The sequence below is a fragment of the Anser brachyrhynchus genome (genome assembly GCF_964034855.1).
Source record: "Anser brachyrhynchus genome assembly, chromosome: 7".
NCBI lineage: Eukaryota > Metazoa > Chordata > Aves > Anseriformes > Anatidae > Anser > Anser brachyrhynchus.
The window spans coordinates 15,655,443-15,669,639 of record NC_137701.1 but is presented as its reverse complement, the minus strand read 5'-3'; the positions used below and the strand labels follow the sequence as shown (position 1 = coordinate 15,669,639).

The window sequence follows — 14,197 nt, the reverse complement described above, 5'->3', positions numbered from 1 at the left end:
CTCAGGAGTCAGGTGTATCTCTCCCAGCTTTATCATTGCTTGAACCTTCATATACTCTTGAGCTGCAGAATTAAAAGCATACTGCAGAAACTTTCTCTAGTTAGAATTGCTTGCATTTGGCTCCAGAGACCTGAGCTGAGAATTTAGATCAAATCCTGACTTGACTCCGACTTAGCTCTGATTTTCATTCAACAAAAGGCAAAGATTTGAAGGGATTTGCAAAGATTTGAAGAGAGTAAAACTCTCTGCCAGTGTCCATGTGAACAAATCTTTAGCAGTAGTAATGAAATTAAATCACTTTTTGAGGAAGAGTAAACCAACGGCTGAAGACTTATTCACAAAGTACAAAGTAGGAGAGAATCTGTAACCCAATCCTATTATTCACAATTATGGGGTACCACTGCATGACCATTACGAGGACATCAACCGCAGGAATGTCTGTCAGGCACCAAAATTAGTCCTTTGTGTCTTCTAACATGTATATGACAGTCAGGAATGCTAAATGCATCTCATTTACTAAAGAAGCTGTTTTTCAAACATAGTATCTGCCCTAAAATTAGCCAGATCTAAATGGCTGTAGAACATTTTATCCCAGAGGGTCCCAAACCACTTCCTGAACATAGACGTTTGCAGGCCAAAGTACAGTGTGCTGCACAAAAGCAGGGAGAGGGAGGGAGAGAAACTTCTGCCCTAAGGTCCTGGGGCTCTGGGCCAAATCTCCTCCACTCAGAGTTGTGTGGAGTTTCTCATGTCCACCCAGAGCAAGCCTGAACTCAAGGGTGGAAGTTTTACATCCAAGTGAGCCTCCAGGATGTCACAGGGCTGAGCGGATCCTTCTGCGATTTGGGTCTGTTCTTCCACTGAATTCGAGGTCCAGGACAAAGATGAGCCTCCTCCCCTACTGGCCATCAGCTTCCATACAGAGCAACACCACCAGTTGCACAAGCCCAGCTGAAGGTGGGGGGGAAGCCTGGTTGCCAGTGGCAAACATACACATACAGTAAGTTAATTTAAGGAACAGGTCACCAATAACTGGCTCTCTCCAGGAAGCGTGCTGTAGGTGATGGTAGCCTCTGTCATGACAGATTTCACCAGAAGCAGTCTTTGCGGAAGTGATTATCAAAGGTAATGTTCGAAAATCTTTCATCTTCCTGTCTGTGACAGCAAGCCATGAGGCGGGGGGAAAAAAAAGCAGCAAACTCCACAGGTGTGGGCGACAGCTAATGCTGACATAGCTATAACGTAGTCAGGTGTTAAATTAAAAAGTCCTTCTGACTATCATATAATTTCCCCCATTGCCCACAAACCACTTCCTTTTCTACCCAAGAATTCTTCCCCATCTTCACAGCAGACAGAAGGCTGGTGCCTGTGTGTCAGGCAAGCATGAAGTCGGTCGCTGTAACGTTCTGTCTCCTCTGCTTTCAGTTTGGAGCCCTGTATGGTGAGTAGCAGTTTGTCTTATTCTCCTCGCAGTAGATGTCCCTATGGAATATAGCCCACCCAGAGAAGGGAGGCAGTGAAGGAGGTCTGATAGCACGGGGTTGGAGGAATAGAGATAACTAAGGGAAACAGCTGCAAAAAGACCGCTCTTGACTTTAACATCACTAGAGCTGGTGGGAAGAGAATTCCTGCCAGAAAGGGCATTTGGTCTGAGACAAAATGTACAAGTTTTCATTGTCTGTATTCTTTAGCTCATCTGCTCAGTGTTATCCTCTAGCTGTTTAGACTGTAGTGCTCCAGCCAGCTTCCCTTGCTGGGCACAATGTCTTAGAGCAGCGTGACGGTGAATGGCTTAATAAAGAGACACTAAGTTATTGATACTAATCCTGGTCATGCTTGAGCAGGGAATTTTTGTCCTGTGAAAAATGTATATGGCATGGAAGGGTGGATGAGATCATTTTGGTGCAGGCTTGAAATGCGGACAGACTTAAAAGGAGGTGTAGCTCTCCTAACGCTGTGTTTGAGAAGGGGCAGGGTGGCAGCGTTGATCTCAGTCCAGCCATAAACATGGATGTAGCATTTTGCATGGTTCAGTGTTTTGTAATAGCTATGTAAAGTAAAATACCAGAGCTCACATTTATCTGAGACCTGAGATTTAGTGCACAGAGTTACTAACTGAAGCATTCGTTATTTAAACATGTTGTTTGAAGGTCATGCGAAGGGCTATTGAATATGTTCGCTTCTGAAATTTCAGTGATGGATAGGTTCAGGGTAGGTTTCAAGTCCTTCTGTAGAATTTGAGTAGTCCTGAGGTTTCATACAGAATTTAAGCTTTCATTTAAATAAAAGCTAGTTTCCAGCTCTTTAGGCAATGCAGATACCCCTCCGAAGGTTAACTAATACAGCAACAGCATACCGAGCTTTCAGACATTGAAAAATGCGTGAAATCACAGGGAAGGAGGATAGTGGACAGTATCGAAAAAGGGACACAAGCTGTTCTTTTTCTCCTTGAAAAATCATCTTAAATCTAACAAACACATCCTCTCAATTTTGTTACATATTTCTCAGCTAGTCAATTTAGCAGGTATACTTCACTAGCATGCTTTTACATGTGGCTGCAGCCATCTAAAAGGTCATTCCCTTGGAAGAAATAGGCTGGAATTTTAAGGGTGCAAATAATTGTTCTGTCTAATACCGGCAGTTTCCCCTTCTTTCTCCCTTCCTTCCAACACGGAGAATAGGTCTTGGGCAGGGTCTGGGCAGAGGAGATGGCAGAAGAAAGACATTGCTTCCAGTGAGAAATGGTATCTCACTTTTTTTTTTTTTTTTTACAGTGCTTTCAGTATAACAAGTACTAATTATTATCATTATTGCTAAAAAGAAAAAGGCTGTAAAATAGCAGCTTTATGTAAGACACATTAGTATGACACCCTCATTTAGAGAGTGAGCTAGCACTCCAGCACTGTGGCAAATTCTTGGGAGTAAAAACAGAGCAATTTAAAAGCGTGGGTTTTTTTGTCTATTTGTTTGTCTCTTTGTTTTAATGTAGTTATTAGCAAGCTCTACTTCTGATCTGTGGATATTGTTTCAATGTAAATACCTCATGGAAGGTGATATACGTGTGTGTGTGTGTATTGTGCAATTTGGTAAACCAATTGTGACCAAGAAATTGTCTGTAAGAGCTTCTTAGGTAGACAAACACAGGCAATGGGATTTTGGAGTACAGAGCTGCAGGACTCCATAGCACTTGAGGCCCTTGGCTATGAAATGCTGTACATGAGTTTTTGCATGCCAACGTTTGCAAACTATTATCACTGTTTACCCACATATCTCCTGTTGTCAACACCGGATGAAGCCATGGTCACTTCTCAGAAGGGTGTCTGAAACATTACCAGCAATTACTGCAGTGTTAGTGGTATATTTTATAATAGTTTCTACATTCTACAACATATCTTATAGCATAGAAATAATTCAGATAGTTTCCTAGAGTACTTCTGGCCATTACTTGCTCTGCCCAGAAGGACTGCCTTCCTCTTAACCCTTGATTCCTGCAGGACAGGAACATGTTAGTTTTAGGCACGTGACTAATGACACTGAATTGACAGTGCCATCTTTCAGAGTGCCTTGAAAGATTAAAAGCTACAGCAACTTAAAAATGGTGTGTGTTTCCATCAGACTTTTAGTAATAATAAAACAAAAATGCGTGTTTGAAAAGCAGGGTCTACACTCTATTTGCTCATTTTCAGTGGCAAACACACCCAAGCAAAATTATGCTTGTTCTTTTAATCAGCTGATTAGTTTCTGGGAGCTGGGGCACAGAAAACAAAATGCAATAAAACCAAGCAAGAATATCCTATCCTATCCTATCCTATCCTATCCTATCCTATCCTATCCTATCCTATCCTATCCTATCCTATCCTATCCTATCCTATCCTATCCTATCCTATCCTATCCTATCCTATCCTATCCTATCCTATCCTATCCTATCCTATCCTATCCTATCCCTGTTCTGTTCCGTTCTCCTACTTCAAAATGCAAGTTTCAAAATTAATCAAATGTGGTTTTTAAACTTCTGTTAAGACCCAAATATGTAATGGATTGTGATGTTTGCCAATAGCATTGGGTCTGCTGAAGAGCAATGAGAAAGCTCAAAGTTGCAGTCCCATTAAAATGAAAATAACCTGCCTTCTAGTGGCCTCTTCATCCAAGCACCACAACTGCAGAAATTCACAAGCCTCTGACAAAGTACTTTCCCACTGCAGTAAAGATGAAAGTAAAAATGTCTATCAAAGGAGCTGAGGTAGACATACTTGTTATCCAGGTAATCTCTTACAGAAATGTACAGGACTGTAAGTACACACAAACATAGGGTGCATACACACACACACTTCATAGTTGGACATAACAAGATGCTGCTCTCATACACAAGTTCGTCTCTTGGATTCGCATCTACTTGACAAGAGGTGAGCTAGGAACAGCTCTACACAACATCAGTGTGACACTTAGGAAACCACTGAAAGATTTGTTTCCTCTTGTTATAAATATTACAATTGCATTAGTTCTTTTATGAAAAATACCAAAAGGAACCTTACAGCCAAATGCAAGCATTTTTACTGCTGAACCAGCGATGTTCTTCTGCTCATTTTCAACTCTAACAGGATGTATTCTTTTATTCACGTATTTTTTGTGGTAGTATTAGGGAGGTTTTGTGAGTAAATCTCTCAATATTAGTGGATGTTTTAACCTCCATTTCCTATATTCCACCCCCCTAAATGTACATTTATTCTCATAGGAGCTTGGCAAATGACACGCATCTGGCCATTAACCTCGGAGTGCTACAGGGTCCATAGGATTACCCTAGGAATGAACCAATACAAATGGGAACAGGAGAAGAGCAATCAGCCGTAGGGAGGGGGAATAAACTACCTTTTAGTATGCAGTGACAGAGCATTCACATCAGGACTTGATGCAGAATAGCTAGTGAGCTGGAAATTCATATTGGATCTCACTCATTGTGGTTACCCATGTAGACAATTCTGTTTTAATCTCAGGCACTCATTTTAAAATACGCTCCCTTTATACTATGCTAAGCACACTCTTCTGTGTGGTCACTTGTTTCAGAAGAATACTAATTATATTACTTCTACTGAAATGTTCCTTCACAGAAATACATTACTGAGCCTTTCATGAAAATAGGCAGTTACAGCTTCTGGGCCTGAGAGGATGCAAAACAATTTTTCAGCTTGCCACAGGGTCACGTGAACTTCACGCTTAATCACCTCGCTCTGCCCTTTTCCATTAAAAACAAATATTAAAACCATGATCCTCTGACAAAGATTTTAAACCACCCAGTATGAAAGGGCAATTTCATTAGCCAACAGCAGAATTGAACTGTTCTTGGAGGCGATCAGAGGCATGAAATTCCAAGCTGTTCCTTTACGCAGAGTAGCACAGCCCCGTTGCCCTCTGGGGTGCCGGGGGCCTCTGGGACTGCTTGGCTCTGCAGCTGCCCAGACCCTGAGCCAGCATCTGCCTCTCCTCTCTGACGTCAAGTGGCAAAGGTAGAGGCCTCGGTCAGCTACAGGTGGGACCAGGCCAGCTCACGTATACACTGCTCTCCCTAGCTTCTGCTAGATCAATACACTCGCTGTTTTCTTTCCGTCCCTAAATAATTTATCTGCTGTTGGGACTAATTTTAAAGGTATATGTTATCAACCCACAGGCCACTGAAACTAGAGCATTTTAAAAGACCTTTATTTCAAATGTTGTTCTCCCAGCAGCTGCTTTCCTTCACCACTCAGCACGCAAGTCATCAAGAAGCGTTTCCTTATTTGACCTTTGCTTTCAGCTTTTCAGGCCGTGTGCCTTTCCGAGGGCTTGCGCTGTCTGTATCGAGAGCTTTAATTCAATGGGGGTTGACAAGTTGTGTTTTGTCTGTCTTATCTTCACACCAGTGGTACAAGATACCTTGTCTGTTATCACACACTTAAGTAATAGTCCTGAAAGTAGTACAGATATTTGAACTGTCGCTGTGTGACATAAGGCCACTGACTGTGCACAGTAGGCCAGGAAGAATGTGATAACTGGGTGAATCAATAAAAAAAAGGATAACAATTTGTATTGCTTTCCAACTACACATCACAAAGCATTTTCCACAAGTCCATTAGCTTATGTGTCACACTAAAGATATTTTAAACAAGTATAATTCATTGCAACACCCTTACCAGTGGTGATAATTGGGGAGCAAGAATTCAAAGCAGAAAAAAGCGTGGACAGCAAAAGGTTGCCTCAGTCCAAGAAGAGAGTTGAGAGCATACAACACTACATGAATGAGAATAATCTTCTGTTCCTGGGCATGTGCAGGCTGGATGTCGTGGATTGCAGGTGCCTTGGGAAAAGGATTATTTACACTGTGCAATCAGTGCAGTACCCAGCACAGTTGGGAACCTACTCTGCATGGATCTAGACTGCCACATAGCAATAACAAGAGTATGATTATCTATGAAAGCCTTCAAGTATTTGTCCCCTGTTTCCTTAACATCAAAAAATCTTGATGTAGAGTGTATTTCAATCTAAGCAGCCTCTGAAGAATTTGCTCAGACTACCTGAAGACAGGAAAGGCTGATACAGTTTTTTTCTACCTGTCTGCGTAGGAGATAAACCTCTAATTTTTGAGCAATGCAAAAAAGGCTCAAAGTAGCTATGCTTGCTACTAATGACACACAAACCATTTTAAAGCAGTGCATGCCGCCAACTCAGACAGAAAATTCCATTCTCAGTATTGCCATAGTGGGTGGTGAGGGAGGTAGCACCTTAAAGAAGTCCTAAATAATTAATAAAAGTGTGTTGGGCTCCTGTAACAGAGGCTGCCTAAGCACAACAGACTGAATGCAGCTTGATAATCATGAAGAGAAAAAGTTCAAACAGAAAACTGCATGCGCTGATGAATATTTTCTTGCTGCATATCTTGGAGCACCTTCCAGTTATTCATTCTGGATGTGCCAGAAGAAGCTGTTTTGATGCAGTGTTGGGAAACAGAACAAACATAGAACAAAATGGGCACTATGGTCTGGAAACAGAGTATAATGCTAACTTATTGCCAACTTTGGATTCACAAGAAAACAAGAGTATGCTTTTTAATTTGGGATAGATTTCCTCACTATCTTTGGGGAAATTCTACTTTCATCTCAGTTTCTATTCTTTAAGTACGCCTATTCCTTCTGCAGAGGTGTTTTATGAATTTCTAAATGCTATATATGTTATCAATATTAATTCTTGCTCAATTAAATTTCTTTCTACATTATTTTTATACTTTGTGATTTTATCATATCATGGGATTTTACAGTGTAGCACTGAGACAAGATCAGATACGCTTACGACACAAGTACTAACATTAGAAAATAACTTCAGCATCTTAACATCGCATGGCTCAGCCCCTCTTCCTGCATTTCTCTTCTTGAATTTTAAAGAGGAAACAATTTATTTTTCAGGAGCTGATACCTGCTCATCAAGACCGTGCAAAAATATAGGTAAGACACATTCGCATAATTTGGTATATGGTTTCAAGTGCCAATCTAGATCAGAAAATACTGTCTCTGAGGAAGAGGGCTGTCATTTTTTTACAGCACACTTTAACACATCTTTTTTCTGAGGGCATTCCCCATGCTATTGGTTGCTGATTTTACAAAAGTCAAACTGTGAGGTAGCAGGAGGTCCTCAGTCAGTTTGCTTTCTTTTTCTTCTCCAAGAAAATAAAAATAGAAACATTTTGCAGAATGAGAGAGTTGTATAACATCTGTCAATGTTTTCTGTCAATGCTTTCAGGAAGGTCAAATATGATTTTTGGATTGCATGTGAATGCATGCACACAGTGACATTTGTCCTCTACTCATGTCCTCATGTTCGTGGTAAAGGTCATATAGTCATCTAAGTAATTAAGTTTAAATTGTATGGCATGCCCCAAACCACTATCTCAAAAGAAAAGATAGGTCTTATGGTTAAGGCATTTATGTAGGAGTTTAGGGTTCAAATCCTGTTTTGCATTTTCAGCTACAGCAGTGAGGTTCAGATTACAAACCCTAAACCAGAGATAATTGTCACCATTTTCATCTCACCTTGTTTTATCTATGAATAGGACAAGAAGACTGTGGAAGGGACTATATGTCTCAGTGTTTGGTCGAAGGAGGCCTTTAAATATTATGAAATAAGTCATCGAACCAATGCTAACAGAGACTTGTCCAGCCCCATAGCAGATAGCAGGCAAGGAGTTATCTCATTTATTTTCTCTGTAATGTGGGACATGACCAGAACGATGCACTGGTATCTCACAGTACAGGGCTGAGTGGCAAAGCCAGACTGTTCTGAGTACATACGTGTTTTAAGTTTCTATGACACGGTTCACTTGCTTTGTTTGAATGAGTTTCTTAACATTTTAGGGATTCTCTTCATTGCTGTTTGAGTGACTGCACTTATTATTTTCATGTTTTCAGATCAGCTGCATGTCTCTGACCCCCAGGTGATGGTGGAATTTAAGAGTGGAAACTTTAAGTTCATATTCCACAACCCCAAAAATGTGAGTGAGTTCAGCATGACCCTCTTCAAAGGGCACGAAAAGAAGGAGATCTGTGCTCTCCATGTGAGCAAGGAGAAAGCTATCCCCAAGAGTAACGTCACCTACTGTCAGGCAGAGCATTCAAATACCAGCACCACTTTCATACTCACAAATCTGGAAAGAAAGCACATCGACACTTATACCTACTGCCTGGAGATGTTCTTACCCCCTCCTTACATAGATTGCCGCCTGAAAGAAACTTATTTGTACATCCAGGGTAAGTTTACTTCCCTTCTCCCCTCACTTCGGTTTACTGATAAACAGACACTGGGTGTAGCTACACTGCAGTGAGAAGTGTGACTGAAGTTCACATGGAGAGTTCCAAGAGAGCATAAAAGTACTCAGGAAGGGTTCTCCATACAGATCAATAGCAATACTGTACTGTCTGTTGTCCTTCCCTTTCTATCCTTTCCCATTTCTCAACGCCAGGACTAAACATAGATAAAAGCTGAAATGCTGCGTCTAAAATTGTGGTTGGGCAAATTATCTATTATCCCCCTCTGAACTTAACACATGGTGATTGCAGAATCAGGCTGTGCCATCCTTTTTTGTCGGTGCTGTTTTCCACTGCTGTCCACTTCCATTTTCCTGACAGCCAGATGTTCATAGCTATTCCTAGCTGTTTCATGCCCTATCATATTTTCTCTGAGATCTGGACAAGGTTGATCTTGTGTCCCCCTCCACTTGTCTTCCTACCCAAACATGACTGCCAAAGTCCTCCCTTCTTTTGACCAGGCTGCCCTTTAAATTACCTGTGCTTACACCTTGTTCAGATCTTCAAGTCTGAAATATCATCATGCTCTCAGTCTGGGCTTGGTTTCTTTTCAATCTACACTTTTAGCTTTGTGTACCAGCAGTTAGGCTTTCACTTCTCCTTCTGGGAAAACTGCGACGTTCTGTTTCCTGCTGAATACACTTTTCCAAGGCAGCTCTTCAACTCGGGGAAATCCTTCTCCAGAGCACACTTTGGCTGTTTCCTCTAATATGAAGAGGAGATGGGAAATAATTTGAAAAGTTGTTTGCAGGGGGGAAATAAAAAGTGCTGATTTTCAGCAATGACATTTTTGCCTCCCTATCTCCAGATAAGGAAGACTGCATTTCACTGGGAATCATGTCATGGGTGACTATTGGCCTGATTGTGTTTGCCATGATTTCCTGTGTCTGCTGTGTAGCAGCCTGTCGCTTAAGGAACAAGGTAAGCAAGTCTACGAGATTCTGCACAACCTTCCTTCCAAGGGTCATGGACAGGGAACTTGATTTAATGAGATTTAGAGGGTGGGACAGGCATATACTCAGCACGTGATATGTTTTTTGACAAAGAGACTGAGCTGTTAATTTACCACTGAAATTCACTCACTGATGACAGCAGCTCAGATTTAATTTTTCTAAGACAGAATTGTCTATTGATTTAAGGGCTGGGAATTAAAGGAAAGAAGAGAAATGCTGCACAGGTCAGCAAAATTACTTTGGTAAGCAATTCACCTGATTGTTTTCTTCAAGAGGGGGAAACAAATCATCAGTGGAGCAATTCCAGCTCTGTTCTGGAGCAAAACCACTTAAACAAAGAACCAGTTGGCTCAGGGAAGAAAGGAGACTGTGGACATTAGTTTTTTTTTTTTTGGACAGTGCGTTTTTCATTTTCAGTTTGTTCTATTCCAACTTTTCTACCTGAGTGCCTGTCTATTCTGACTTTAATATTCACACTTAAAACAGTCAGATTAACTGCTCTGTTTAAAGAACAAAGGTAGGAGTGGTGGAGGTTAGTGACCACAAATTAAAGTCATGGCATTTCCTCTCTGTTTGCAGAATCAGCAGTGTGAATCCAACTCCCACGAGTACAACAGTGAATACATGCCCATGGCAGCAGTGAATGCAGCAAAAAAAACAAGAATCTGAGGTTGTATTAAGACTAGTAGTACTTGAACTTTTGCCTCTAACTGTTGCAAGGCTTTCTCTGGGAGGGACAGGGCTGCTTGCTGTGCCTCCCATTGAGTCTAGGTGGGTGGGTGGGAAGAAGGGATCAGCGCAGCAGCTCGTGCTGCCATGTAGCAGGAAGGGGAAACAGAACAAAATCTCAGGAAAGCTTTTGAATCAGAATGGTGGGCTGGTTCCTAGAAAGGCAACTGTTTTGCTTTGCATCGGTGCCAAGTGATGATCTTATACATGAGGAAGGCATGTAAAACTGTTCCGTTCAGATTCTTCAGATAGTGTGTGCTACCCAAGGAGACACAAGAGATTTACTAGATTCACTCAGGGTTACTGGCTAGGGAATAATCTATAGGGAGCAAGGAATTTCCTAACTACTTAAATCCTTGCATTGTAGCCAGAAGCAGTTTGGATACAGAACAGAAGGAGAGGTTGGACTGATTCAAACACATGTGGGTTGCACATAACTAATTCTCCATTTCTATTCCAGGTTTAAGTTGCTTGTGGCATAGACATTCTGGCAGTGGAAGTTTCCAGCTACTTGAACCTGGACAATGGGAAAACCCTGGAAAATGGGAAATCAACATTTCCTCACCTTCTGCCTCCCTGAGCTCTCAGGATGGTACTGTGCTCAGTCATGAGACACCCACTCTACCACTGCTCTAAACTCTGTTTTGCTCTAGCCTTGTGTCTTAACTGGCACGCTGCCTGATCCACTGACTTATACACGAAATGCTAACAATGTGTTAAAGATGTCAGCTTTCAGTTGAAGAAAATATAGGGTTTGCTTGAGAGCAGATTCTTGCAGTGGTGCTAGAGGCAACTTCTACTTTCTACAGTTTCCTCTATGGTAACTTTCCACTGGTTACAAAAAAAAAAAAAAAAAGACTACCTCCAATGCCATTCCTAGTGGCACAGCCATGAAGTGCTGTCAATGTATTGCACAAGCCCTTTTATTAGGGCTAGTCTAGCACGATGCTATGAAGTCATCTTCAGATCCACTGTCAAACTTCTTAGCACCACATTAGGCCAGTGTGGTATGCACACATGCTCTCCTGCCTGAGAGAGCACAGCAGAGACTTTATTGTGACATAGAACCTCAGGTACGCTCCAATGCATTTGTGCTAGCAGTACATCTTTGCCATTCACACCATAGGCCTCCTCTTATTTAATTAAATTCTGAATTCTTCTTCCAAAATAGTAATATATTACTTTTGAGACTGCAATCGTTCTTTAAATCAGTCCAAACCTACAGGATAAGTCCCTAAACTACGAGGCATGACGTCTCCTATTCACATATCTTACAGCACCAATACAACAGTGTCCATAAGGGCAGGGTATTCGTGGACTCTGGTTTGCAATTATTTTCCTCTTGTGGTTTGACATGAAACCTTTACCACTTCCCCAGTGGGTTTAGGGGTTACTTGACCTTCTGAAAATTGCTCAGTCTTCAATATAGCCCAGAAGGTCAACTTTGTCCTGGGCTGCATCAAAGGAGGTGTGACCAGCAGGTTGAGGAAGGGGATTGTCCCCCTCACCTCTGCCCTTGTGAAGCCCCACCTGGAGTACTGCATCCAGGTTTGGAGCCCCCAGCACAAGAAAGATGTGGACCTGTTAGAGCGAGTCCAGAGGAGGGCTATAAAGATGGTCAGAGGGCTGGAGCACATCTCCTATGAAGACAGGCTAAGAGAGCTGTGGAAGTTCAGCATGGGGAAGAGAAGGCTCCAGGGAGACTTCATTGCAGCCTTTCAGTACTTAAAGGGGTCTTATAAAAATGATGGAGAGGGACTCTTTATTTGGGTAAATAATGATAGGACAAGGGGGAATGGTCTTAAGCTAAAAGAGGACAGATTTAGACTAGACATGAGGAAGAAATTTTTCACTGTAAGGGTGGTGAGGCCCAGGTTGTTCAGAGAAGCTGTGGATGCCCCATTCCTGGAGATGTTCAAGGCCAGGTTGGATGGGGCATTGGCCAACAAGATCTAGTGGGTGGCATCCCTGCCTATGGCAGCGGGTTGGAGTTGGATGATCTTTCAGGTCCCTTCCAACCCAAGCCATTCTATGATTCTATGAAACTTCATGCTACTTGTGAAATCCACCAAAACTTGGATCATAAATGACCAACTGGGAATCCAACCTGGATATGTTGTCAGATACCATCTGGCTGCAGAGTGGTGCATTGATGGAGTCTTTCTGTAATTCACTGACAAAACACATACTGGTCAGAGGACACTATGTTGAAAGATGCATAGCCTGCTTGTCTGGCAAATGGAAGGCTGGTTTCAAACTTGACAGGGTAAAAGAGGGATGATCAGACACGAAGGGGACATTGCTGGTAAGTCAGGAATGGGTATTTCCTCAATAAAAACCTAAATACATAGAGATACTTCAGGAAGAAGGTGCAAATTGTAAGCTGTGACATTAAGCAAGGGGGAAATGAGTACAGCACCAAATGAAGTAGAGATTGCCAATTTTGCAGCAGCTACCCTGGTTAGATAACCAGGCTCCTAGGCAGAGATGTAGACGGGTACCCTGGCATGTTGGCCAACATTACATTCTTTTCTGTCATTCCAATAAATAACTTTGCCAACTGACCTAACTTCCCTATAAAACAAAACTATCCTCTGTACACCCACAAATACCTGACTTCACCATTTTGAAAATTATTGGTGAAATAATTAGCTTTTAAAATTATCAGTGAAAATAACTAACCTTTACTGCTTGTAATAAATGCTGGATATAGGATTCTATGTAACAGTGGAGAGTCCTAGTCTCTAGAAACTTTCATCAGACTGAGAAGGAAATTCATGGAATAAAGAGTTTCTGAAAGAAGGAAAAACCTGAGGTTTGCCTTGAGGTGCTGCTGGATAAAGGATAAACATGATCTGATTTTTTTTATTATTTTCCAAGGGGGGGGATCCTTTGGGGACCCAGGAGTTGAACTCGATGACCCTTGTGGGTTCCTTTCAACTCGGATATTGTATGATTCTATGATAGTTCAAAATATACTGTGCTCTAGAAAGAGAAATGGTTTATACCCCTTGTAACAAAGCTTTGGGAAATCTCAGGTTCTATCTCTGCTTTTTTTTTTTTTTTAAGAGAAATTTTTATTCTTAATAAAACTGTTTTTATTATTATACCATGTGTCCTTAAGAAAATTCATGAGTGCCTGCGTGCCATATGAAAGAAATAAGTTCTACAACCTCCACAGTGTAACAGGGAGAGGGCAGGGGCAGTCACCATATAGGAACTTAGTGGGAAATAGGAAAAGTACTAAGGAAAAGAATGATTTAAAAAAAAAAGTGAAAACCAAAAATTTAGAGCTGTTTCCATGCAGTGAATTAATGATGCTTTTTCAATACGTTTGTTTCTTTTTATTTTCATGAAAAAGTAGTTTTTCTTATAGCCCCATTTCTTGTTGCTTTCTTTTAATCCCTTGTGCAGTATACAGATAATGTTTAGGATTATTTTTGGACATTTTTCAGTTTCTTTCTGTCACTTCAGTACCCCCTAATCAAAAGGAGCTGGAAGAAGAAAAATATTGGCAAAATGAGAAAAAAAATCTATGAAAAAAGTAACATGAGCTGAATTTACAGAGTGACAAAAAAAGGGATTAAAATAAAACAAACAAAGAAAGAGTTTAGAAGAATAAATAAAAAGTCTGATATTCTCATAGGTCAGCATTTCAAAAAGTCAAAACTTTCTTTGGAAAATCCCAGT

General features: G+C 41.2%; 2 protein-coding genes across 3 annotated transcripts in view; one reads left to right on the top strand and one right to left on the bottom strand.

The window, feature by feature from the left end:
• Positions 1-14,197, bottom strand: part of LOC308198300 (uncharacterized protein) — a 240,330-nt gene that overhangs the window by 108,956 nt on the left and 117,177 nt on the right. The window lies entirely within an intron of this gene.
• Positions 561-13,316, top strand: ICOS (inducible T cell costimulator). The gene is made up of 6 exons (XM_080600573.1): positions 561-1,441; positions 7,431-7,469; positions 8,430-8,768; positions 9,634-9,746; positions 10,358-10,448; positions 10,968-13,316. Exons 1-5 carry the CDS (start codon positions 1,384-1,386, stop codon positions 10,445-10,447), a joined length of 639 nt encoding a protein of 212 aa, XP_080456699.1. The 5' UTR covers positions 561-1,383; the 3' UTR covers position 10,448; positions 10,968-13,316.

Bases quoted from the DNA above. Each gene is read 5' to 3' on its own strand.
- ICOS (XM_080600573.1), top strand. From the start codon at position 1,384: ATGAAGTCGGTCGCTGTAACGTTCTGTCTCCTCTGCTTTCAGTTTGGA. The intron at 8,769-9,633 runs GTAAGTTTACTT...CCCTATCTCCAG, and splicing joins AACTTATTTGTACATCCAGG to ATAAGGAAGACTGCATTTCA. The intron at 9,747-10,357 runs GTAAGCAAGTCT...CTCTGTTTGCAG, and splicing joins CCTGTCGCTTAAGGAACAAG to AATCAGCAGTGTGAATCCAA.